General features: G+C 42.2%; 1 protein-coding gene, 2 long non-coding RNA genes and 1 other non-coding gene across 4 annotated transcripts; 2 read left to right on the plus strand and 2 right to left on the minus strand.

The window, feature by feature from the left end:
• The first annotated feature begins 17,162 nt into the window (after positions 1–17,162).
• Positions 17,163–17,505, plus strand: LOC116715502 (uncharacterized). Its single transcript, XR_004338184.1, has 2 exons — positions 17,163–17,380; positions 17,457–17,505. It is a non-coding gene; the product is annotated as an uncharacterized LOC116715502 (long non-coding RNA).
• Positions 17,506–24,063: 6,558 nt separating this feature from the next.
• Positions 24,064–26,186, minus strand: LOC116716166 (uncharacterized). The gene is made up of 2 exons (XR_004338399.1): positions 25,995–26,186; positions 24,064–24,118 (listed from the first exon to the last, which is right to left on the minus strand). It is a non-coding gene; the product is annotated as an uncharacterized LOC116716166 (long non-coding RNA).
• Positions 25,641–25,722, minus strand: trnas-cga (transfer RNA serine (anticodon CGA)). The gene has a single exon. It is a non-coding gene; the product is annotated as a tRNA-Ser (tRNA).
• A 101-nt stretch (positions 26,187–26,287) lies between the features above and the next one.
• On the plus strand, positions 26,288–27,793 carry smim11 (small integral membrane protein 11). The gene is made up of 3 exons (XM_032557048.1): positions 26,288–26,411; positions 26,894–27,100; positions 27,177–27,793. Exons 1-2 carry the CDS (start codon positions 26,397–26,399, stop codon positions 27,080–27,082), a joined length of 204 nt encoding a protein of 67 aa, XP_032412939.1. The 5' UTR covers positions 26,288–26,396; the 3' UTR covers positions 27,083–27,100; positions 27,177–27,793.
• Positions 27,794–27,814: the final 21 nt, after the last annotated feature.

Consider the following 27,814-nt stretch of genomic DNA (forward strand, 5'->3'; position numbering starts at 1 on the left):
CTGTGAAGGCCCTCGCACCGCCAGGTGGACTCGAGGGCCTGTGAAGGCCAGGGATCCTTCAAGGACCTGGCCTGTGAAGGCCCTCGCACCGCCACGTGGACGCGAGGGCCTGTGAAGGCCAGGAATCCTACAAGGACCTGGCCTGTGAAGGCCCTCGCACTGCCACGTGGACGCGAGGGCCTGTGAAGGCCAGGGATCCTTCAAGGACCTGGCCTGTGAAAGCCCTCGCACCAGCACCTGTATGCGAGGGCCTGTGAAGTCGTATAAAAGTAGTAGAAAAAGTTGAGTACCTTTCTACCGTTTCTACTCTCTGCTCCTTCCATGCGTTGCTCTAGGGTGTCCCTACGCTCTTTCAGGTCTCATACTGATGTTTCCAGTTTTGTTAGAGCAGCCTTTGTCTCAGCAAACACACTCTAATTTTCTTTCCACAACTCCTTTAGCTCACGCAGGACTTCGGCTACCGTTTCATTAGCTTCGTTAGCTTTTCTTCTCTAGCTAGCTGTATTGTTAGCCTGCTGCGGGTCTTTCTTCTCTTTGGGCGCTTTTTGTTCAGTTTATTGTTTACCAACGGTGTTTCGTGTGGGCATCGTTTTCTTATTTGCTGTTTTTTTTAAGGGGATGTCCAAAAAATTATGTAATTTGTCAGTTAATCATCAATTTGTCAGTTAATCATCAATCTCACTGGAGCCTCCACCCAATGCAGCCATCTCAGAGCATGGCACCACTGGAAGTCTTCAATACTTATTTTAACTAATGTATTTCATTGTTTTTGAAAAAATTTTAATTTGATATTTATTTATTTTTTTGCCAATGACTCTTTCATAATTTTTCTTATTTTAAGAATTTTTAACTGATTTTAATTCTTTTCAATTTAATTATTTGTATAATAATTTTCATTTTAATTACTTTCTAATTACTGATCAGTGGTTTTTAAAGTATTTGCTAAATGGCTATGCGACAACAGACGAACCTCGGACATGTGAAGACAGCGGGCATTTTATAAACCCCATTATGATTTTTATCTGGATGAATCGTGTTCAGGATGCCGCAGCCTCTCCTATCTGTTTTTCCTCACAGCAATTGAACAGTTGGGTCTGCAGAAAAGTATTAAGAAGCCATTCAACCACAAGCTTAAATAGGTCAAGAATGTTGCAATGTCATTTCTAACAATAAAACATCTTGAAAAGTGAATGCTGTTAAACAGTCTAGTATAAGAATGTGCATCTCTATTTTAACTGTTTTTCATTGGAGAATTAATTAATAAGTTGTAATAATTTATTCAGTGAGTGAAAACTTACGCCAACATACATTCTAAGTCTTGTTAGGATTTTGTTTTAATTTGTGGATTTAAATTTTACATTTTTAAATGTTTGAAAGTGTTTGTCATCTGAACTAACATGATCTGTGCCTCCGAAGTTTTAGTTCAATTGGCAAAGCACTAAAAGAAATACACTCATAATGCAGCCATTCATGGCTTGGAGCTGCTCATGACATCACTTAAGAATGGCTGTCATGTCACTCATGACGTGAACAACGTTTTAGAGCACTTAGAAATTATAATAAAAAATAATGTAGGTATAAAAAATATTTTTTCTGAGGTAACAGCCTGCGATGTCATCGATGACATCACGTCCGTCCCTGACTGTCACTGATGTCATCAAAACAAACGTGATGTCATCGATGACATCGCAGGCTGTTCCTTCAGAAGTACTTGAATAAGACGACCACGTGGTAATGTGAAGGCCTGTGAAGGCCATCGCTCCACCACGTGGATGCAAAACCCTGTGAAGGCCAGGGATCCTTCAAGGACCTGGCCTGTGAAGGCCCTCGCACCGCCAGGTGGACGCGAGGGCCTGTGAAGGCCAGGGATCCTTCAAGGACCTGGCCTGTGAAGGCCCTCGCACCGCCAGGTGGACGCGAGGGCCTGTGAAGGCCAGGGATCCTTCAAGGACCTGGCCTGTGAAGGCCCTCGCACCGCCAGGTGGACTCGAGGGCCTGTGAAGGCCAGGGATCCTTCAAGGACCTGGCCTGTGAAGGCCCTCGCACCGCCACGTGGACGCGAGGGCCTGTGAAGGCCAGGAATCCTACAAGGACCTGGCCTGTGAAGGCCCTCGCACTGCCACGTGGACGCGAGGGCCTGTGAAGGCCAGGGATCCTTCAAGGACCTGGCCTGTGAAAGCCCTCGCACCAGCACCTGTATGCGAGGGCCTGTGAAGTCGTATAAAAGTAGTAGAAAAAGTTGAGTACCTTTCTACCGTTTCTACTCTCTGCTCCTTCCATGCGTTGCTCTAGGGTGTCCCTACGATCTTTCAGGTCTCATACTGATGTTTCCAGTTTTGTTAGAGCAGCCTTTGTCTCAGAAAACACACTCTAATTTTCTTTCCACAACTCCTTTAGCTCACGCAGGACTTCGGCTACCGTTTCATTAGCTTCGTTAGCTTTTCTTCTCTAGCTAGCTGTATTGTTAGCCTGCTGCGGGTCTTTCTTCTCTTTGGGCGCTTTTTGTTCAGTTTATTGTTTACCAACGGTGTTTCGTGTTGGCATCGTTTTCTCATTTGCTGTTTTTTTTAAGGGGATGTCCAAAAAATTATGTAATTTGTCAGTTAATCATCAATTTGTCAGTTAATCATCAATCTCACTGGAGCCTCCACCCAATGCAGCCATCTCAGAGCATGGCACCACTGGAAGTCTTCAATACTTATTTTAACTAATGTATTTCATTGTTTTTGAAAAAATTTTAATTTGATATTTATTTATTTTTTTGCCAATGACTCTTTCATAATTTTTCTTATTTTAAGAATTTTTAACTGATTTTAATTCTTTTCAATTTAATTATTTGTATAATAATTTTCATTTTAATTACTTTCTAATTACTGATCAGTGGTTTTTAAAGTATTTGCTAAATGGCTATGCGACAACAGACGAACCTCGGACATGTGAAGACAGCGGGCATTTTATAAACCTCATTATGATTTTTATCTGGATAAATCGTGTTCAGGATGCCGCAGCCTCTCCTATCTGTTTTTCCTCACAGCAATTGAACAGTTGGGTCTGCAGAAAAGTATTAAGAAGCCATTCATCCACAAGCTTAAATAGGTCAAGAATGTTGCAATGTCATTTCTAACAATAAAACATCTTGAAAAGTGAATGCTGTTAAACAGTCTAGTATAAGAATGTGCATCTCTATTTTAACTGTTTTTCATTGGAGAATTAATTAATAAGTTGTAATAATTTATTCAGTGAGTGAAAACTTACGCCAACATACATTCTAAGTCTTGTTAGGATTTTGTTTTAATTTGTGGATTTAAATTTTACATTTTTAAATGTTTGAAAGTGTTTGTCATCTGAACTAACATGATCTGTGCCTCCGAAGTTTTAGTTCAATTGGCAAAGCACTAAAAGAAATACACTCATAATGCAGCCATTCATGGCTTGGAGCTGCTCATGACATCACTTAAGAATGGCTGTCATGTCACTCATGACGTGAACAACGTTTTAGAGCACTTAGAAATTATAATAAAAAATAATGTAGGTATAAAAAATATTTTTTCTGAGGTAACAGCCTGCGATGTCATCGATGTCATCAAAACAAACGTGATGTCATCGATGACATCGCAGGCTGTTCCTTCAGAAGTACTTGAATAAGACGACCACGTGGTAATGTGAAGGCCTGTGAAGGCCATCGCTCCACCACGTGGATGCAAAACCCTGTGAAGGCCAGGGATCCTTCAAGGACCTGGCCTGTGAAGGCCCTCGCACCGCCAGGTGGACGCGAGGGCCTGTGAAGGCCAGGGATCCTTCAAGGACCTGGCCTGTGAAGGCCCTCGCACCGCCAGGTGGACGCGAGGGCCTGTGAAGGCCAGGGATCCTTCAAGGACCTGGCCTGTGAAGGCCCTCGCACCGCCAGGTGGACGCGAGGGCCTGTGAAGGCCAGGGATCCTTCAAGGACCTGGCCTGTGAAGGCCCTCGCACCGCCAGGTGGACTCGAGGGCCTGTGAAGGCCAGGGATCCTTCAAGGACCTGGCCTGTGAAGGCCCTCGCACCGCCACGTGGACGCGAGGGCCTGTGAAGGCCAGGAATCCTACAAGGACCTGGCCTGTGAAGGCCCTCGCACTGCCACGTGGACGCGAGGGCCTGTGAAGGCCAGGGATCCTTCAAGGACCTGGCCTGTGAAAGCCCTCGCACCAGCACCTGTATGCGAGGGCCTGTGAAGTCGTATAAAAGTAGTAGAAAAAGTTGAGTACCTTTCTACCGTTTCTACTCTCTGCTCCTTCCATGCGTTGCTCTAGGGTGTCCCTACGATCTTTCAGGTCTCATACTGATGTTTCCAGTTTTGTTAGAGCAGCCTTTGTCTCAGAAAACACACTCTAATTTTCTTTCCACAACTCCTTTAGCTCACGCAGGACTTCGGCTACCGTTTCATTAGCTTCGTTAGCTTTTCTTCTCTAGCTAGCTGTATTGTTAGCCTGCTGCGGGTCTTTCTTCTCTTTGGGCGCTTTTTGTTCAGTTTATTGTTTACCAACGGTGTTTCGTGTTGGCATCGTTTTCTCATTTGCTGTTTTTTTTAAGGGGATGTCCAAAAAATTATGTAATTTGTCAGTTAATCATCAATTTGTCAGTTAATCATCAATCTCACTGGAGCCTCCACCCAATGCAGCCATCTCAGAGCATGGCACCACTGGAAGTCTTCAATACTTATTTTAACTAATGTATTTCATTGTTTTTGAAAAAATTTTAATTTGATATTTATTTATTTTTTTGCCAATGACTCTTTCATAATTTTTCTTATTTTAAGAATTTTTAACTGATTTTAATTCTTTTCAATTTAATTATTTGTATAATAATTTTCATTTTAATTACTTTCTAATTACTGATCAGTGGTTTTTAAAGTATTTGCTAAATGGCTATGCGACAACAGACGAACCTCGGACATGTGAAGACAGCGGGCATTTTATAAACCTCATTATGATTTTTATCTGGATGAATCGTGTTCAGGATGCCGCAGCCTCTCCTATCTGTTTTTCCTCACAGCAATTGAACAGTTGGGTCTGCAGAAAAGTATTAAGAAGCCATTCATCCACAAGCTTAAATAGGTCAAGAATGTTGCAATGTCATTTCTAACAATAAAACATCTTGAAAAGTGAATGCTGTTAAACAGTCTAGTATAAGAATGTGCATCTCTATTTTAACTGTTTTTCATTGGAGAATTAATTAATAAGTTGTAATAATTTATTCAGTGAGTGAAAACTTACGCCAACATACATTCTAAGTCTTGTTAGGATTTTGTTTTAATTTGTGGATTTAAATTTTACATTTTTAAATGTTTGAAAGTGTTTGTCATCTGAACTAACATGATCTGTGCCTCCGAAGTTTTAGTTCAATTGGCAAAGCACTAAAAGAAATACACTCATAATGCAGCCATTCATGGCTTGGAGCTGCTCATGACATCACTTAAGAATGGCTGTCATGTCACTCATGACGTGAACAACGTTTTAGAGCACTTAGAAATTATAATAAAAAATAATGTAGGTATAAAAAATATTTTTTCTGAGGTAACAGCCTGCGATGTCATCGATGACATCACGTCCGTCCCTGACTGTCACTGATGTCATCAAAACAAACGTGATGTCATCGATGACATCGCAGGCTGTTCCTTCAGAAGTACTTGAATAAGACGACCACGTGGTAATGTGAAGGCCATCGCTCCACCACGTGGATGCAAAACCCTGTGAAGGCCAGGGATCCTTCAAGGACCTGGCCTGTGAAGGCCCTCGCACCGCCAGGTGGACGCGAGGGCCTGTGAAGGCCAGGGATCCTTCAAGGACCTGGCCTGTGAAGGCCCTCGCACCGCCAGGTGGACGCGAGGGCCTGTGAAGGCCAGGGATCCTTCAAGGACCTGGCCTGTGAAGGCCCTCGCACCGCCAGGTGGACGCGAGGGCCTGTGAAGGCCAGGGATCCTTCAAGGACCTGGCCTGTGAAGGCCCTCGCACCGCCAGGTGGACTCGAGGGCCTGTGAAGGCCAGGGATCCTTCAAGGACCTGGCCTGTGAAGGCCCTCGCACCGCCACGTGGACGCGAGGGCCTGTGAAGGCCAGGAATCCTACAAGGACCTGGCCTGTGAAGGCCCTCGCACTGCCACGTGGACGCGAGGGCCTGTGAAGGCCAGGGATCCTTCAAGGACCTGGCCTGTGAAAGCCCTCGCACCAGCACCTGTATGCGAGGGCCTGTGAAGTCGTATAAAAGTAGTAGAAAAAGTTGAGTACCTTTCTACCGTTTCTACTCTCTGCTCCTTCCATGCGTTGCTCTAGGGTGTCCCTACGATCTTTCAGGTCTCATACTGATGTTTCCAGTTTTGTTAGAGCAGCCTTTGTCTCAGAAAACACACTCTAATTTTCTTTCCACAACTCCTTTAGCTCACGCAGGACTTCGGCTACCGTTTCATTAGCTTCGTTAGCTTTTCTTCTCTAGCTAGCTGTATTGTTAGCCTGCTGCGGGTCTTTCTTCTCTTTGGGCGCTTTTTGTTCAGTTTATTGTTTACCAACGGTGTTTCGTGTTGGCATCGTTTTCTCATTTGCTGTTTTTTTTAAGGGGATGTCCAAAAAATTATGTAATTTGTCAGTTAATCATCAATTTGTCAGTTAATCATCAATCTCACTGGAGCCTCCACCCAATGCAGCCATCTCAGAGCATGGCACCACTGGAAGTCTTCAATACTTATTTTAACTAATGTATTTCATTGTTTTTGAAAAAATTTTAATTTGATATTTATTTATTTTTTTGCCAATGACTCTTTCATAATTTTTCTTATTTTAAGAATTTTTAACTGATTTTAATTCTTTTCAATTTAATTATTTGTATAATAATTTTCATTTTAATTACTTTCTAATTACTGATCAGTGGTTTTTAAAGTATTTGCTAAATGGCTATGCGACAACAGACGAACCTCGGACATGTGAAGACAGCGGGCATTTTATAAACCTCATTATGATTTTTATCTGGATGAATCGTGTTCAGGATGCCGCAGCCTCTCCTATCTGTTTTTCCTCACAGCAATTGAACAGTTGGGTCTGCAGAAAAGTATTAAGAAGCCATTCATCCACAAGCTTAAATAGGTCAAGAATGTTGCAATGTCATTTCTAACAATAAAACATCTTGAAAAGTGAATGCTGTTAAACAGTCTAGTATAAGAATGTGCATCTCTATTTTAACTGTTTTTCATTGGAGAATTAATTAATAAGTTGTAATAATTTATTCAGTGAGTGAAAACTTACGCCAACATACATTCTAAGTCTTGTTAGGATTTTGTTTTAATTTGTGGATTTAAATTTTACATTTTTAAATGTTTGAAAGTGTTTGTCATCTGAACTAACATGATCTGTGCCTCCGAAGTTTTAGTTCAATTGGCAAAGCACTAAAAGAAATACACTCATAATGCAGCCATTCATGGCTTGGAGCTGCTCATGACATCACTTAAGAATGGCTGTCATGTCACTCATGACGTGAACAACGTTTTAGAGCACTTAGAAATTATAATAAAAAATAATGTAGGTATAAAAAATATTTTTTCTGAGGTAACAGCCTGCGATGTCATCGATGACATCACGTCCGTCCCTGACTGTCACTGATGTCATCAAAACAAACGTGATGTCATCGATGACATCGCAGGCTGTTCCTTCAGAAGTACTTGAATAAGACGACCACGTGGTAATGTGAAGGCCTGTGAAGGCCATCGCTCCACCACGTGGATGCAAAACCCTGTGAAGGCCAGGGATCCTTCAAGGACCTGGCCTGTGAAGGCCCTCGCACCGCCAGGTGGACGCGAGGGCCTGTGAAGGCCAGGGATCCTTCAAGGACCTGGCCTGTGAAGGCCCTCGCACCGCCAGGTGGACGCGAGGGCCTGTGAAGGCCAGGGATCCTTCAAGGACCTGGCCTGTGAAGGCCCTCGCACCGCCACGTGGACGCGAGGGCCTGTGAAGGCCAGGGATCCTTCAAGGACCTGGCCTGTGAAGGCCCTCGCACCGCCACGTGGACGCGAGGGCCTGTGAAGGCCAGGGATCCTTCAAGGACCTGGCCTGTGAAAGCCCTCGCACCAGCACCTGTATGCGAGGGCCTGTGAAGTCGTATAAAAGTAGTAGAAAAAGTTGAGTACCTTTCTACCGTTTCTACTCTCTGCTCCTTCCATGCGTTGCTCTAGGGTGTCCCTACGCTCTTTCAGGTCTCATACTGATGTTTCCAGTTTTGTTAGAGCAGCCTTTGTCTCAGCAAACACACTCTAATTTTCTTTCCACAACTCCTTTAGCTCACGCAGGACTTCGGCTACCGTTTCATTAGCTTCGTTAGCTTTTCTTCTCTAGCTAGCTGTATTGTTAGCCTGCTGCGGGTCTTTCTTCTCTTTGGGCGCTTTTTGTTCAGTTTATTGTTTACCAACGGTGTTTCGTGTTGGCATCGTTTTCTCATTTGCTGTTTTTTTTAAGGGGATGTCCAAAAAATTATGTAATTTGTCAGTTAATCATCAATTTGTCAGTTAATCATCAATCTCACTGGAGCCTCCACCCAATGCAGCCATCTCAGAGCATGGCACCACTGGAAGTCTTCAATACTTATTTTAACTAATGTATTTCATTGTTTTTGAAAAAATTTTAATTTGATATTTATTTATTTTTTTGCCAATGACTGTTTCATAATTTTTCTTATTTTAAGAATTTTTAACTGATTTTAATTCTTTTCAATTTAATTATTTGTATAATAATTTTCATTTTAATTACTTTCTAATTACTGATCAGTGGTTTTTAAAGTATTTGCTAAATGGCTATGCGATAACAGACGAACCTCGGACATGTGAAGACAGCGGGCATTTTATAAACCTCATTATGATTTTTATCTGGATAAATCGTGTTCAGGATGCCGCAGCCTCTCCTATCTGTTTTTCCTCACAGCAATTGAACAGTTGGGTCTGCAGAAAAGTATTAAGAAGCCATTCAACCACAAGCTTAAATAGGTCAAGAATGTTGCAATGTCATTTCTAACAATAAAACATCTTGAAAAGTGAATGCTGTTAAACAGTCTAGTATAAGAATGTGCATCTCTATTTTAACTGTTTTTCATTGGAGAATTAATTAATAAGTTGTAATAATTTATTCAGTGAGTGAAAACTTACGCCAACATACATTCTAAGTCTTGTTAGGATTTTGTTTTAATTTGTGGATTTAAATTTTACATTTTTAAATGTTTGAAAGTGTTTGTCATCTGAACTAACATGATCTGTGCCTCCGAAGTTTTAGTTCAATTGGCAAAGCACTAAAAGAAATACACTCATAATGCAGCCATTCATGGCTTGGAGCTGCTCATGACATCACTTAAGAATGGCTGTCATGTCACTCATGACGTGAACAACGTTTTAGAGCACTTAGAAATTATAATAAAAAATAATGTAGGTATAAAAAATATTTTTTCTGAGGTAACAGCCTGCGATGTCATCGATGACATCACGTCCGTCCCTGACTGTCACTGATGTCATCAAAACAAACGTGATGTCATCGATGACATCGCAGGCTGTTCCTTCAGAAGTACTTGAATAAGACGACCACGTGGTAATGTGAAGGCCTGTGAAGGCCATCGCTCCACCACGTGGATGCAAAACCCTGTGAAGGCCAGGGATCCTTCAAGGACCTGGCCTGTGAAGGCCCTCGCACCGCCAGGTGGACGCGAGGGCCTGTGAAGGCCAGGGATCCTTCAAGGACCTGGCCTGTGAAGGCCCTCGCACCGCCAGGTGGACTCGAGGGCCTGTGAAGGCCAGGGATCCTTCAAGGACCTGGCCTGTGAAGGCCCTCGCACCGCCACGTGGACGCGAGGGCCTGTGAAGGCCAGGAATCCTACAAGGACCTGGCCTGTGAAGGCCCTCGCACTGCCACGTGGACGCGAGGGCCTGTGAAGGCCAGGGATCCTTCAAGGACCTGGCCTGTGAAAGCCCTCGCACCAGCACCTGTATGCGAGGGCCTGTGAAGTCGTATAAAAGTAGTAGAAAAAGTTGAGTACCTTTCTACCGTTTCTACTCTCTGCTCCTTCCATGCGTTGCTCTAGGGTGTCCCTACGCTCTTTCAGGTCTCATACTGATGTTTCCAGTTTTGTTAGAGCAGCCTTTGTCTCAGCAAACACACTCTAATTTTCTTTCCACAACTCCTTTAGCTCACGCAGGACTTCGGCTACCGTTTCATTAGCTTCGTTAGCTTTTCTTCTCTAGCTAGCTGTATTGTTAGCCTGCTGCGGGTCTTTCTTCTCTTTGGGCGCTTTTTGTTCAGTTTATTGTTTACCAACGGTGTTTCGTGTGGGCATCGTTTTCTCATTTGCTGTTTTTTTTAAGGGGATGTCCAAAAAATTATGTAATTTGTCAGTTAATCATCAATTTGTCAGTTAATCATCAATCTCACTGGAGCCTCCACCCAATGCAGCCATCTCAGAGCATGGCACCACTGGAAGTCTTCAATACTTATTTTAACTAATGTATTTCATTGTTTTTGAAAAAATTTTAATTTGATATTTATTTATTTTTTTGCCAATGACTCTTTCATAATTTTTCTTATTTTAAGAATTTTTAACTGATTTTAATTCTTTTCAATTTAATTATTTGTATAATAATTTTCATTTTAATTACTTTCTAATTACTGATCAGTGGTTTTTAAAGTATTTGCTAAATGGCTATGCGACAACAGACGAACCTCGGACATGTGAAGACAGCGGGCATTTTATAAACCCCATTATGATTTTTATCTGGATGAATCGTGTTCAGGATGCCGCAGCCTCTCCTATCTGTTTTTCCTCACAGCAATTGAACAGTTGGGTCTGCAGAAAAGTATTACGAAGCCATTCAACCACAAGCTTAAATAGGTCAAGAATGTTGCAATGTCATTTCTAACAATAAAACATCTTGAAAAGTGAATGCTGTTAAACAGTCTAGTATAAGAATGTGCATCTCTATTTTAACTGTTTTTCATTGGAGAATTAATTAATAAGTTGTAATAATTTATTCAGTGAGTGAAAACTTACGCCAACATACATTCTAAGTCTTGTTAGGATTTTGTTTTAATTTGTGGATTTAAATTTTACATTTTTAAATGTTTGAAAGTGTTTGTCATCTGAACTAACATGATCTGTGCCTCCGAAGTTTTAGTTCAATTGGCAAAGCACTAAAAGAAATACACTCATAATGCAGCCATTCATGGCTTGGAGCTGCTCATGACATCACTTAAGAATGGCTGTCATGTCACTCATGACGTGAACAACGTTTTAGAGCACTTAGAAATTATAATAAAAAATAATGTAGGTATAAAAAATATTTTTTCTGAGGTAACAGCCTGCGATGTCATCGATGACATCACGTCCGTCCCTGACTGTCACTGATGTCATCAAAACAAACGTGATGTCATCGATGACATCGCAGGCTGTTCCTTCAGAAGTACTTGAATAAGACGACCACGTGGTAATGTGAAGGCCATCGCTCCACCACGTGGATGCAAAACCCTGTGAAGGCCAGGGATCCTTCAAGGACCTGGCCTGTGAAGGCCCTCGCACCGCCAGGTGGACGCGAGGGCCTGTGAAGGCCAGGGATCCTTCAAGGACCTGGCCTGTGAAGGCCCTCGCACCGCCAGGTGGACGCGAGGGCCTGTGAAGGCCAGGGATCCTTCAAGGACCTGGCCTGTGAAGGCCCTCGCACCGCCAGGTGGACGCGAGGGCCTGTGAAGGCCAGGGATCCTTCAAGGACCTGGCCTGTGAAGGCCCTCGCACCGCCAGGTGGACTCGAGGGCCTGTGAAGGCCAGGGATCCTTCAAGGACCTGGCCTGTGAAGGCCCTCGCACCGCCACGTGGACGCGAGGGCCTGTGAAGGCCAGGAATCCTACAAGGACCTGGCCTGTGAAGGCCCTCGCACTGCCACGTGGACGCGAGGGCCTGTGAAGGCCAGGGATCCTTCAAGGACCTGGCCTGTGAAAGCCCTCGCACCAGCACCTGTATGCGAGGGCCTGTGAAGTCGTATAAAAGTAGTAGAAAAAGTTGAGTACCTTTCTACCGTTTCTACTCTCTGCTCCTTCCATGCGTTGCTCTAGGGTGTCCCTACGCTCTTTCAGGTCTCATACTGATGTTTCCAGTTTTGTTAGAGCAGCCTTTGTCTCAGCAAACACACTCTAATTTTCTTTCCACAACTCCTTTAGCTCACGCAGGACTTCGGCTACCGTTTCATTAGCTTCGTTAGCTTTTCTTCTCTAGCTAGCTGTATTGTTAGCCTGCTGCGGGTCTTTCTTCTCTTTGGGCGCTTTTTGTTCAGTTTATTGTTTACCAACGGTGTTTCGTGTTGGCATCGTTTTCTTATTTGCTGTTTTTTTTAAGGGGATGTCCAAAAAATTATGTAATTTGTCAGTTAATCATCAATTTGTCAGTTAATCATCAATCTCACTGGAGCCTCCACCCAATGCAGCCATCTCAGAGCATGGCACCACTGGAAGTCTTCAATACTTATTTTAACTAATGTATTTCATTGTTTTTGAAAAAATTTTAATTTGATATTTATTTATTTTTTTGCCAATGACTCTTTCATAATTTTTCTTATTTTAAGAATTTTTAACTGATTTTAATTCTTTTCAATTTAATTATTTGTATAATAATTTTCATTTTAATTACTTTCTAATTACTGATCAGTGGTTTTTAAAGTATTTGCTAAATGGCTATGCGATAACAGACGAACCTCGGACATGTGAAGACAGCGGGCATTTTATAAACCTCATTATGATTTTTATCTGGATAAATCGTGTTCAGGATGCCGCAGCCTCTCCTATCTGTTTTTCCTCACAGCAATTGAACAGTTGGGTCTGCAGAAAAGTATTAAGAAGCCATTCAACCACAAGCTTAAATAGGTCAAGAATGTTGCAATGTCATTTCTAACAATAAAACATCTTGAAAAGTGAATGCTGTTAAACAGTCTAGTATAAGAATGTGCATCTCTATTTTAACTGTTTTTCATTGGAGAATTAATTAATAAGTTGTAATAATTTATTCAGTGAGTGAAAACTTACGCCAACATACATTCTAAGTCTTGTTAGGATTTTGTTTTAATTTGTGGATTTAAATTTTACATTTTTAAATGTTTGAAAGTGTTTGTCATCTGAACTAACATGATCTGTGCCTCCGAAGTTTTAGTTCAATTGGCAAAGCACTAAAAGAAATACACTCATAATGCAGCCATTCATGGCTTGGAGCTGCTCATGACATCACTTAAGAATGGCTGTCATGTCACTCATGACGTGAACAACGTTTTAGAGCACTTAGAAATTATAATAAAAAATAATGTAGGTATAAAAAATATTTTTTCTGAGGTAACAGCCTGCGATGTCATCGATGACATCACGTCCGTCCCTGACTGTCACTGATGTCATCAAAACAAACGTGATGTCATCGATGACATCGCAGGCTGTTCCTTCAGAAGTACTTGAATAAGACGACCACGTGGTAATGTGAAGGCCTGTGAAGGCCATCGCTCCACCACGTGGATGCAAAACCCTGTGAAGGCCAGGGATCCTTCAAGGACCTGGCCTGTGAAGGCCCTCGCACCGCCAGGTGGACGCGAGGGCCTGTGAAGGCCAGGGATCCTTCAAGGACCTGGCCTGTGAAGGCCCTCGCACCGCCAGGTGGACGCGAGGGCCTGTGAAGGCCAGGGATCCTTCAAGGACCTGGCCTGTGAAGGCCCTCGCACCGCCAGGTGGACGCGAGGGCCTGTGAAGGCCAGGGATCCTTCAAGGACCTGGCCTGTGAAGGCCCTCGCACCGCCAGGTGGACTCGAGGGCCTGTGAAGGCCAGGGATCCTTCAAGGACCTGGCCTGTGAAGGCCCTCGCACCGCCACGTGGACGCGAGGGCCTGTGAAGGCCAGGGATCCTTCAAGGACCTGGCCTGTGAAGGCCCTCGCACCGCCAGGTGGACGCGAGGGCCTGTGAAGGCCAGGGATCCTTCAAGGACCTGGCCTGTGAAGGCCCTCGCACCGCCACGTGGACGCGAGGGCCTGTGAAGGCCAGGGATCCTTCAAGGGCCTGACCTGTGAAAGCCCTCGCACCAGCACCTGTATGCGAGGGCCTGTGAAGTCGTATAAAAGTAGTAGAAAAAGTTGAGTACCTTTCTACCGTTTCTACTCTCTGCTCCTTCCATGCGTTGCTCTAGGGTGTCCCTACGCTCTTTCAGGTCTCATACTGATGTTTCCAGTTTTGTTAGAGCAGCCTTTGTCTCAGCAAACACACCCAAATTTTCTTTCCACAACTCCTTTAGCTCACGCAGGACTTCGGCTACCGTTTCATTAGCTTCGTTAGATTTTCTTCTCTAGCTAGCTCTTTTGTTAGTCTGCTGCGGGTCTTTCTTCTCTTTGGGCGCTTTTTGTTCAGTTTATTGTTTACCAACGGTGTTTCGTGTTGGCATCGTTTTCTTATTTGCTGTTTTTTTTAAGGGGATGTCCAAAAAATTATGTAATTTGTCAGTTAATCATCAATTTGTCAGTTAATCATCAATCTCACTGGAGCCTCCACCCAATGCAGCCATCTCAGAGCATGGCACCACTGGAAGTCTTCAATACTTATTTTAACTAATGTATTTCATTGTTTTTGAAAAAATTTTAATTTGATATTTATTTATTTTTTTGCCAATGACTCTTTCATAATTTTTCTTATTTTAAGAATTTTTAACTGATTTTAATTCTTTTCAATTTAATTATTTGTATAATAATTTTCATTTTAATTACTTTCTAATTACTGATCAGTGGTTTTTAAAGTATTTGCTAAATGGCTATGCGACAACAGACGAACCTCGGACATGTGAAGACAGCGGGCATTTTATAAACCTCATTATGATTTTTATCTGGATGAATCGTGTTCAGGATGCCGCAGCCTCTCCTATCTGTTTTTCCTCACAGCAATTGAACAGTTGGGTCTGCAGAAAAGTATTAAGAAGCCATTCAACCACAAGCTTAAATAGGTCAAGAATGTTGCAATGTCATTTCTAACAATAAAACATCTTGAAAAGTGAATGCTGTTAAACAGTCTAGTATAAGAATGTGCATCTCTATTTTAACTGTTTTTCATTGGAGAATTAATTAATAAGTTGTAATAATTTATTCAGTGAGTGAAAACTTACGCCAACATACATTCTAAGTCTTGTTAGGATTTTGTTTTAATTTGTGGATTTAAATTTTACATTTTTAAATGTTTGAAAGTGTTTGTCATCTGAACTAACATGATCTGTGCCTCCGAAGTTTTAGTTCAATTGGCAAAGCACTAAAAGAAATACACTCATAATGCAGCCATTCATGGCTTGGAGCTGCTCATGACATCACTTAAGAATGGCTGTCATGTCACTCATGACGTGAACAACGTTTTAGAGCACTTAGAAATTATAATAAAAAATAATGTAGGTATAAAAAATATTTTTTCTGAGGTAACAGCCTGCGATATCATCGATGACATCACGTCCGTCCCTGACTGTCACTGATGTCATCAAAACAAACGTGATGTCATCGATGACATCGCAGGCTGTTCCTTCAGAAGTACTTGAATAAGACGACCACGTGGTAATATGAAGGCCTGTGAAGGCCATCGCTCCACCACGTGGATGCAAAACCCTGTGAAGGCCAGGGATCCTTCAAGGACCTGGCCTGTGAAGGCCCTCGCACCGCCAGGTGGACGCGAGGGCCTGTGAAGGCCAGGGATCCTTCAAGGACCTGGCCTGTGAAGGCCCTCGCACCGCCAGGTGAACGCGAGGGCCTGTGAAGGCCAGGGATCCTTCAAGGACCTGGCCTGTGAAGGCCCTCGCACCGCCACGTGGACGCGAGGGCCTGTGAAGGCCAGGGATCCTTCAAGGACCTGGCCTGTGAAGGCCCTCGCACCGCCACGTGGACGCGAGGGCCTGTGAAGGCCAGGGATCCTTCAAGGACCTGGCCTGTGAAGGCCCTCGCACCGCCACGTGGACGCGAGGGCCTGTGAAGGCCAGGGATCCTTCAAGGACCTGGCCTGTGAAGGCCCTCGCACCGCCACGTGGACGCGAGGGCCTGTGAAGGCCAGGGATCCTTCAAGGGCCTGACCTGTGAAAGCCCTCGCACCAGCACCTGTATGCGAGGGCCTGTGAAGTCGTATAAAAGTAGTAGAAAAAGTTGAGTACCTTTCTACCGTTTCTACTCTCTGCTCCTTCCATGCGTTGCTCTAGGGTGTCCCTACGCTCTTTCAGGTCTCATACTGATGTTTCCAGTTTTGTTAGAGCAGCCTTTGTCTCAGCAAACACACTCTAATTTTCTTTCCACAACTCCTTTAGCTCACGCAGGACTTCGGCTACCATTTCATTAGCTTCGTTAGCTTTTCTTCTCTAGCTAGCTGTATTGTTAGCCTGCTGCGGGTCTTTCTTCTCTTTGGGCGCTTTTTGTTCAGATTATTGTTTACCAACGGTGCTTCTTGTTGGCATCGTTTTCTTATTTGCTGTTTTTTTTAAGGGGATGTCCAGAAAATTATGTAATTTGTCAGTTAATCATCAATTTGTCAGTTAAAACAGATGATGTCACAAAAGTGTTAGAAGACTGGACTGGGCTGGACTGTTCTAGTGTAAAACAATAAAAAGAAAAAATGTTAGGCTAGCTAGAACAATACTGAACTGGTTTAAAAAATAACACATTGAAGCATTATTTTTAATGGCAATATCCTGGTCCTCTGGAAGCCTAGTGTCATGTCAGTAAATGAGCCAGACACAGAGATCATATAGCGAGCATGTTTTAGGTTCAAATACAATACACCAGGGGTCCCCAAAGTCGGTCCTCGAGGGTCAGCATCCTGCATGTTTTAGTTCTCTCCCTGGTGGTACCAACAACCTTTTCAGCATGTCAATGTTCTTCTTAGACCTTTTAACAAGCCATCATTTGATCCAGGTGCGTTAAACCAGGGAGAGAACTAAAACATGCAGGAGGCCGGCCCTTGAGGACTGACTTTGGGTACCCCTGCAATACACCTTGGTGACCTCCAAGACGAGGTCACCATCCAAGGAGAGCTTTTCCTTTTATGGAAAGAAAAGCTTATGCAATTGCTTCTACAATTTACCTTATATCAACTCCAATACAGGCCAGTTGACTAACAATTGCCTTGGCAAAGGCCATTGTAAATAGCTACTAAATGGTGAAATTCTTCTTTTTGTTCATTGGTACCACAGTGACACTTAGTGGTTGATTTGTGAATTTATTTTAAAGAGCGGTAGATTTCTTCTTCGCGTATTTTGTGTTAGGCACTTCCTGTTTTGCTAACCACGCCGAGTGAGCGTTAGAGCCTGAAGAAAAAGTAAAGAAAATCTGTAAAATAGCGCTCTTGGAAAGCAGAACGAGGTAGGAATGTGCGCAATTGTGTTTTGTGAACATTTATGTTTATTTATACATCATGTATCCTTTGTTTATGCTGCAGTTTTCACGGTGTCTGACAAGAAAGGTCAATAATAAACTGCACCTGTTTGGAACTCCCTGCGTCTGGCTGTTCACTCCAAGAGGCCGCTACAGCCATCAATCTGATATCTTGGGTAATTTTTTTCCAAGTTTTTAGAATCTTGCCGAGGCTTCACAGTGGCGCAGTTGGTAGCACTGTTGCCTTGCAGCAAGAAGGTCCTGGGTTCGATTCCCGGCCGGGGTCTTTCTGCATGGAGTTTGCATGTTCTCTGCATGTTCTCCCTGTACATGCGTGGGTTCTCTCCGGGTACTCCGGCTTTCTCCCACAGTCCAAAAACATGACTGTCAGGTCAATTGGTTTCTCTAAATTCTCCCTAGGTGTGAGTGTGTGTGTGCATGGTTGTTTGTCCTGTCTGTCTCTGTGTTGCCCTGCGACAGACTGGTGACCTGTCCAGGGTGTACCCCGCCTCTCGCCCGGAACGTAGCTGGAGATAGGCACCAGCAACCCTCCTGACCCCATTCGGGACAAGGGTGAACAGAAAATGGATGGATGGATGGATAGAATCTTGCCCTTGCAGCTTTTGCTTTTGATATGTAGTGAAGAGTTTGAAAGTGACAGAGCAACCACACTGTCTATTAAGATGTTCCACAGTGTTGTCCCATTACCCCACATAAAAATCTACTAGGGCCTACATATCCATGCCCAGGTCCAACCCATGTACAGTCAGCCCATGATAACGTCATGTGGGTTGAATGTGGTCAGCCCACATGGGCTTCTCATGTTGGGCCCATGATACTGAAACCATGTGTCGGGTCTTCATTGGTGTCGTCTTCTCTTTTAGGATTGTCTGGTTTGTGACTTTTCAAAACAGAATTACAAGGACCCACCTTTATGAGGATTCCACTTCCACACTTGCCTTTGTACATGCGATTGTTCCAGACAGTCCCGACTCAGAGGTCAGTCCTGACTCGGAGGCCGGTCCCGACTCGGAGGCCGGTCCCGAGTCGGAGGCCGGTCCCGAGTCAAGGGCCCGTCCCGAGCCGGGGGCCGGTCCCGAGCCAGGGGCCCGTCCCGACTCAGTGGCAGGCACCAAGTCAGAGGCCAGACCCGAGCCAGGGGCCCGTCCCAACTCGGTGGCCGACACCGAGTCAGAGGCCAACCCTGAGTCAGAGGCCGGCCTCGAGTTAGCATCAATTAAAATTAGCATCAATGCTAAAGAAAGCTGCAGTCATATGAGGAGAATGACAAGAATGTTTACTAACATGGACTTGCACCATTAAGTATGATAAAGTAAGTGTATCAGCTAAAATTAGCAAAAATGCTAATGTTAGCGTGAATGCTGTCAGTCGGATGTGGGTCATCACTAGCATGTTGTCTGTACTTTACTTACTGCATTCAGTATACTAAACATGGCTAATAAGTAAGAACAATAGCTAATAGCTTATTTAAGGTAAAAGGCTAATGCGCTGCCTTGCTGCGCATGGCAGTTCCCTAACCTGAGAGAAAAAGATAATGCAGGCTAATCTTATTGGGCGGTGCAATAAGAGCATACTAGCATACTAGCGTTTTGTTGCTTTTGCCACCACTAGATGATATGCATATAAGATATAACATAAACAGCACCATTCAGAGATGCAATGAGTTTATAGCAGTTCTTCCACCATGTCTGTAGTTCTGACGTTCTGCCATCACTGTGGTTCTAAAGAGCAGCTCAGAGAGGCAGACTAAATTCTATGTCTATTTTGGGTCTAACTGACTGTTTTGTGTGACTGACTTTTGCTTCGCAAGTCAGTCACTGCTCTCCTTATGCATTGCTATGGGCAGGCCCCAATGATTTCTTTTTACAGTTAATACATTCTTTCCGTGTATATAGAGCATTTATGGAATGTTATACATTTTAAGGGTTATTTCAAATGATTTAAATCACAATTCAGTTAGTTTATGTGATTGGCAAAATTCTGTCTACTTTATACAATACAAAACTGAACATCAGTTGCAGGGTCCAGACTGTTCATCTCTACTGTCTGTTTCTGGCTTTGTGTTGACAATAAATACATCTGTAGATGACATAAAACAGACCAAGTAATTCTGTCACAGCCTGTCCAACAGGTTTTATTAACAGGTCACCTCTGCACTTATAAAGAGCCATTCTTACAAAAAAAGTCCTTTCAAAGTCTGCAGTAAGATACTGATCCTTCCAAACCTATGCGTTATAAAAGACCCACATAAACTAAATATTTAGTAGCTCAAACATTGAAGTGAAGTTCAGAGACTCCATTGCAATCCATTTCTTGGATTTTTCAGAATGATGGAACATTGTTAGTTAAAGTGCTAAAAAGTGACTGACAGGTCAAAATATTCAAATTTTATACAGTGTTTCCCCCCGGTAAAATAGAAAGCATGGCGGCCGCCATGCTTTTCGTGCCCTCCCCTGCCACCCACCCGCCAGGGTAAGCGTTGTGTGTTTTTGTTTTTATTAAAAGGAAAAAATATATATTTTTTAAATGTATTTATTTTTAATACGCCGGACTGCAAGTGTCTCTTCTGTGGTGAACATTTTACTGGCAGGGCAGAATTATCCCTGAAAGAAAGATGGGTTTATAGTTTTTATAGTTTATAACAGTTGATGCATTGAACAGGAAGTGCGCACCAATCAGACTGCTGGCGCCTCTGCATGTTGGACGCTTCTCGCGCGCTGTTGTGGCTTGATCTCTGTACTTTACCTCGGCGTGGATCGCTCATATTGGCTCACCATTATGGACATTTATATCAACCCCCTGTGAGGATGAAACATGCCACGAAACATTTCATATCAAACATTTCTGCTTTTATTAATGTGCAGTGAGAAGAACTCAGTCATGTTACAGAAAACATACCTGCAGGTGTTGGCCTCTTGTTATTTCAGCCCACTTGCTGCTTTTGTTATTTGCATCGGCCTTAAATTACAGCTCAGACCTTGCTGATGATCCCCAGCTTGTGTTTTTCTTCATTATTCAGCTCATTGTTTCCCCAGTAATGAAACGCCGAGAGGCCGGCTGTGTGGACACAAACAAGCAAACGGCACCCCTTCTGCATCGTGATGCTCAGCTTTACATACCATGCTCTGGTTTACTGAGAAGACAATGGCCGCTCGTCACCTCCATCCAGCAGGTACACCAGATTTTAGCACTGAGCTGCATGCAGCTCTGTCATTGAGAACTACTTCCATGCAGTCACTTTAACCTGTGCAGCACATCTCTGTCATCTACAGCTGAATAACCCTTTAATTAGAAGATTATATACAGTGCCTTAGCATGATTATAAATTACTGTCAAAGTTTACTGCTCACTAATTACAGATGTTAGAGATCACAGCTGGACATGAATACCTGAAATCCACAAATCCTTTTGACCCCATCAAAAAATAGTTAGAACTACCTATTTTAATAGTTGAAACAGCAAACATACCTTAACATGCATTAATACATAAAGTGGAAACCATCTTAGATCTACCATAGAAGCTTTTATCCATGGTCTTCCACTCTTGGGGATGCAGCCAATCAGTGGCAAGGAAAATTAATGCCGCTTTTGGAGGGGCTATGTTGCAAACGCCAGCCAATAGCCTGTCATGCAGTATTATGGCTAATTATTCTGGCTTCCTAAGCTACATTTTCTTTAGAATATTCTAGGTATGTTCTACTAAAAATTCAATGAACAGTGAAATTTTCCAGTAATCGTTTGGAATTGCGTTTAACAGAAAAAATTGCAAAAAGATGAATCCACTGTAGTTGGAGTTTATGCTGCAAACCAACACAAAGTAGCACAATAATATGAAATACAACCAAAGCGCAAGATAGCTTTTGTATGTTTTTATTTTATTTCATTTTTAATCTGATCTCTGACTTTGTTAGGATCTTATTTCTTTAATGAAGAAACATTCCAACACCAGGGTGCTTCTAATACTTGCTTCACAAGAGGGATGATGGATGCAATTTCTGTTAAAAGCTAACAGTCAGGTTTCCTCTGAACAGAGAATCTTCTAAGAGTTTGTTGCGTCTCTACAAACCTTCCAGAATTAAAACCTTTCGATCCCTCGGAACTCAACACTGAAGAACTCCATCTATCCCAACAACATGTGATCACAATGGTTGTAATTTATTACATGACCAAATGACATGCAGTGTCTGTTATTGCGCAATAGCCAGCCCCGCCCTTTCCTCACAACTCTCCTGGGCTGACTACTGACCAGTTCTCTGTCTAACAGGTCCGGAAAATCTCTAAGACCTGGGTATTACCCTAAAGGAGATCTATGAGAGATAATCTGTTGAAACTGGTGGCGGAAGCGATTCGTCTAGCTCTAACTACCTCCAATCCAGAAGCTACGACCCTTTACAGTTAAGAAACAATCAGCTGAGTAGCCCTTGCAGCTGCATAATTCCAATAACCACTTCTGTTAACGGTAGCTCGCTTCCTATCATATAACTCGCTCTTGGAACCGGCTAGCTTAGATTTAGTGACTTGGATGTAAGTCCCAGGGTCATTATTTACTCTCACCAAAGGAAATTATGAAGCCTCCTTCTTACTGGAATCATGTGCATTAGTTTTACCTTAATTAAAAGAACTGAAAAATAGTCAAATGACTCAATTAATTCCAATGTCCACCAACCTCATTAGAATTTTATAGTATGAATTTATTAAGCACGCTTAAGCAGGGATATGCGACATACAAATCAACAATCAATTGTATATAATTCAAAAACAGTGTAATAAAATTTACATGTACAATCATACTACCCTGTCTCCTTTCCCTATCTTATGTCGCACGTTCTAAGATGGAATTTTAGGAAGCAGATTCAACTCATACCCAGACGATGGTGGATCTTTTGGCAACAGGAGTTTCTAGCATCCTTGGTCGAGGCCTTTGCCTTGTGTGGAAAAGTCCTCCTTAGAAAGGAAACAAAGCAGAACGGGTCCGAATCCTTTTGCAAAACCCAGTTCCTTGTCCCTTAGGGATCTTTGTCCTTCCTCCAAGTCTTGTTGCAGAGTTTGAAATTGTTGGGTTGAGACGGGACCGACGGTCGAATAAAGAACCGGAGCTGAGGCGGTGGGATCCAGTCCTTTCTTAGCGGTGTGAAGTCCGAGCTCCCCCGTGGTTCTGAAGTGCGGTCCGTAGCTCAATCTGCTCCTTCGTGTTGTCTCTCCTTCAACGCCGCCGGACTAGGAACAACTGGTTCCTCTTTCCAGCCTGTTTTTATACACTTCTCTACCATATGTGTGTATGTAGAGTGTTCGGTCTACGTGACTTCCTGAACATCTGCTGCAAAGCCCCGATGGCCCCTCCTGTCTGCTGACTAGTGTGGAAAGTCCCGTTCTTTCCCAACCCTGTTGATCTTAGCCAACCTCACCGTACCACCCATCCTGTGCGCCCTGGCCATCTGTTCAGAACCGCTTGCGACATTTCCTGTTATCAGGACCTCACCCATAAATTCCTCTTCTTTCTCTAACTCACTATATTATCTGTTACTATTCATTAGGCACATTCAACCTGTATTACTATGAAATTGATTTTAAATCATCACAGCTTTTGATAATCATTAACAATAAATCACATCTTTCACTTATTATAATCATCAGACATAATCGTTACAGATTGTTACTCAGACATACATTTCCGAATGTTATTCAGTGATTACTTATACCCATATCATACATATACAATTTCAATTATTATTATAATCAAATCACAAGACTGCTGTATTTCTCTCAGGCCTTCGTGCACCTTTTTCTGCGTGCACCCGGAAAGATCTCACACCCTATGCCAGTTTTCTTGACATGCAGGCGATTGGTTTTATGTGACCACAATCTCTCCAGCATAGCCCTTTAACTTTAATTTGTTTGTTTTTGATATGGTGTAATAAAGTCTCTCCCGTTGCTAGTGGAGCTGAATTGTTTTACACATCAAAACCCAATCACTCTCAATTGCATTTTTAAAATATTTTTTAAATTCATTACATTTTTTCCATAGTATAAATTATTCACATTGTATTTTTGAAGGTCTATGTGAAGGTTAGAAACTGTCTCAGACGACATCCGTTTAATTAAACTAAGATATACTTCATGTTTTAAACTGAGTATTAAATCCATTAGGTTTACAGAGTGCAGACTTTACATACAGGACAAAGAAAATTATAGAATATTCTTCACAAGTTTCATTCCATGCTACATCATAAACTCTGTTTTTCATCCTCCATATTCCTGAAAATTAGTATTCTAGGTGGATAGTTCTTAATTGGATTCTGTTTTTGTTTAGGCTGGTCTTGAAAATGTTTTGTATGGAGGTCGTCCACTGACCTCGGGTCATTTGTCCTGTTGGCACTGACAGAGCTGTGTGAAGGTGGAGCAGCAGGGCTACAGCCAGGGCTTCCACATGATGTGTGCTGCACTTAACTGGCTCTCCAGAGGCCTCACTGACCTCTGATGGACCTCCACTGCCTGCTTCATTGCAGCAAGAATTGAGTAGAATGCCGGTTCTTTGTCAGCGGCCTTGACTCTGATAGGTCCTTTGAGAGATCAAAAAGAAGTGGAGGATCATGGTAGGTCACGTGATCTGGTGTGCAAAAGCAGACATGAGTGTGGAAACAGGTTGTTTTATCTGCTGGATGATGGCTTCTGGGGTGAAGTAAAAGGCTTTCCACATGGAGCTGTCTGTAGGATGATCAGGAAAAGCATGTATGTGAATTGACGAGGTATTTCTGGACAAAATAAAATGCAGCTAAAAAAACAATTAAAGCAATTCTATATCAAGTCAACTTAAGAATGATGTAATTGTGCAGAAGGTTGGTTTTCCTCTTAGTGATTCTAACACATTTAAGGAGGTGGGTGGAATAACAATCAGGAAGGACTTCAACTCAAATCCAAAGGTAGATGGTTGAAACGGTACAGTCCAGCAGGACAATGATTCCAAACACACATTTACACTGATTATAGAAAGTATCAAACAGGCTAACATCAAGTTCTTGGAAGAGCCCTGACTTCACCACTCTAAAAGGTTCAAGGACTATTTTAAGGACAAGTTGTGTTGAGAGACCAACTGATTTAAATGAGTTCTGTTACAACTGGTCACCTTCTGATTAGAAGTCTAACTGTAGACGTCATGCTTATTAAGTGTTTCCTTCAATTTTTGAGAGTTGTTCTACAGAACTGACATTGAAGATCAGTTCGCTTTTCCTGGTCAGCTGTAGACATATTCCATAAGTATGTGTTTGGATACATGTAGTCACTGCCATCTAAAAATTTGGAGTGGAGCGTTTACTAAAAACCTTTTTCACAAGAGCTCCACTGTCTAAATACATTCCTGTGAATTTTTGTTTATTTCTGTTATCTGGCTAAATCTGACTTACGTTTGTGTCGAAACAAACAGAGGATAAACAACTTGTTGTTTAAGTTGTGATGGAGACATAATTTGAAAAACAAACATGCAGAACAGGTGCCAAGAAAGAAACTGACATATTTATTTGTCTGTTTATTTATTTTTTAAGTGAGTTAAAAAAAAAAAAGGCAGTGTCCAACACCACTACTTCTCATTCTGTTTGGTCAGAGGCTGCTGAGCTTCTACATGATATTTAAAAATATACTTGAGGGTATAGCCTTTGTCAGATGTTATAAATGCGCAAAATGATATCAGTCCATATTGCTTTGCACTGAAACAATGCATGTGTCAAACATTGTGTTATGTTTTATACTGCAGCACAGAGACAATTCAGTGGGTTATGTAATTATTCAAACTTGAATGTCCATGTCTGGTATAATTTATGTCACTTGTGGAAATAAAACGAGCAAACATGGCAACTGTAATAAGTTTACTGAAATTGATTCATTTAAAAAATTGAAAACTGTAAACATTTTTCAATTAATATCGTCATGGAGACCACATGGTAAGGAGCTGCAGAGACTCTGCTCAGGTGGGATCCTACATGCTGTTACGAGACACAAATCACTATTTTTGCTTTTTGAAAAATATCCAATTTAATATATTTTCTTATTCCATGAATTTTTCTTAAATAGTTATCATAAACATCAATTTAATGCAACATTGCATACTTCTAATGCTACACTACTTTATATAAATTTAAAACGGTGTGTTTTATAACAAAAAATGTGTTACCCCACAATAGTCCAAACCTAAATGAAAACATTTATGCGACGGAAAAGACAATAAATGAAACTTCGTCACGAACAGGATTCGAACCTGTGCGGGGAAACCCCATTGGATTTCGAGTCCAACGCCTTAACCTCTCGGCCACCGTGACTACGCATGCCCTAAGACGTCATCACGTCATGATATAAACGTTTACGCAATGCTAGTGTATAAGTTACGCATAAATGACATTATTGAACGGTAAAATTATTTATTTTACAATTTGTACATCTTTTTGTAAGCATATACTGTTAGACCATACGCTGATGGACACAATTACTGTTAGACCAGATGTAACACGAGTTATAATGTCTTTGTACCGTCTTGCCTCCTAGTTTTAACCATTTTTTAAAAAATTATTTGCTTTTTAACACGTTACCCTACCTCGTTAATGCATGCCTTTCGCTACTTTCTGTCTGGAGCCTGCAAGGTTGGTCCAGTATGTTTCCGAAATTAGTTGCGCTGTGCGTGGTGGTGCATTCAAAGCCACTTAGTGAAAGCTGCCACTAAACATTTGACCGCAACTAAACTCCAGAAATAGTTCACCAACCTTACTAAGTTATCAAAGCTAACGTGTTTCTATTGTAGTACTACTAATGATAATTACTAATAACAAGGTGTGACTATTTTAAACTGTACTTTGAGGAAAAGTTATCATTTGTTGCGAACGCCTCACAGCTGACGCTTCGGACAAACGTCATTTCTATTGGTCTATCAGTCTAAGCTTCTGACGAGCATTAACAGCGCTTGCGCATAGCAGGCGAGAATAGCTTTACAGCAACGAAAATGATCAACTGGAAGGTAAATATTGTAAAAATGCGTTAACTCTAATCATGGTATTTATATTTGATTAATAGCTAAGCAGGTTAGCTTCCTTTAAAGCTGCCAGTGATTTACATTGCTTTTTAAATTGTTGCTAAACACACTGCTAATGTTTTCAGAGCTAACCAAACAGAAGATGCCACTATTAAATCTGATGCACATTAGTCAGAATGCTACAGTATCAGATTTTGGGAGCCCGGTCTGATCGCTTGTGGCTGTATAGAATGTATGGGCTGGAGCTTTTAATACACATGGTCTGGAGTGCAGCTGCTTCTCTCTGTCATGCAGCCTCCCCTCAAATTAACTTCCTCCTGCAGCAGACAGCTGTTACAGGAGGATCACAGAGAGGGGAGGAGACATTTCTCCTGCTTCCCTGATTATTCCAGACATTTCTCCTCCACCACAGTATTTAAAAATTCACTAGAAACCTTCTAAAATAATTTTCTCAATCTGCTTTCCAGGCCCTGGACAATGTCCCCCTCCTCTTCTACATCCTGGCCCTGAAGACGCTGCTGCTGTGCTTGGCCTTTGCCGGGGTCAAGATTTACCAGAGCAGGAAAGCCGAGGAGGCCCTGAAGAAGCAGCAGGCCGAGAGGAGGAGGCTGGCCCAGCAGACGCAGGAACTCATCAACAACCTGAAGGAGGACTGAGGAAATCCAGAGGAGCAGGTAGTGCTTTTACTCAAACGAGTCGACTAATTTTCACCCAGTTTGAACGAATGTTTTCTTTTCTCTTCCTGATCAGAACGAGCTCCTCCAAACTAGTCAGAGAAGCAGAAAGAAAGGGGAGAATCTGGAGATTTGCTCGTCAGCACTGGGATGTTGACTTCACGAGTTTTACTCCATATTGATTGACTGTTTTTTTTGTTTAGTTTATATATATATATATATATATATATATATAAGAAAAAAGGAAAACAGAATCTATTCAGACATGTGAAGAACTGCCTTGCTGTCACTCATGGTCTGAGCCGAGCTTTGTCTACATGTGTGGCTGAGTTTTCACTGCCTGAAATATTTTTGCCCTTATTTTTGTAACTATATTAAATAGTTTGCTTGACATCAGTGTTTTTGAGTCTGTTTTTTCTTGTGTCTGAATAGAAGTTGATTGGATCATGAAAATAATTGTTTGAAATCCATCACTTTGTGTAAAAAAAGAAAAAAGTCTACAGAGCATAAGAGTTTGAGTTTTGGAAGATATTCAGTGACCTAAACACTTAAACGTAAACATGCACCAGTATTTTTATTTTTTTTTATCTTTGTCAAACAGCAGAGGGCGCTCCTGCATTCATATTTACTCAATGGGTGTAACGGGCTGACAAACAAGCAAAAATAAAGTGACGCTAAGTTTTTCAAAATCTTCGTTTTGTTTTCTCGTGTTTT

The sequence above is a fragment of the Xiphophorus hellerii genome, chromosome 24 (genome assembly GCF_003331165.1).
Source record: "Xiphophorus hellerii strain 12219 chromosome 24, Xiphophorus_hellerii-4.1, whole genome shotgun sequence".
Classification (NCBI taxonomy): domain Eukaryota; kingdom Metazoa; phylum Chordata; class Actinopteri; order Cyprinodontiformes; family Poeciliidae; genus Xiphophorus; species Xiphophorus hellerii.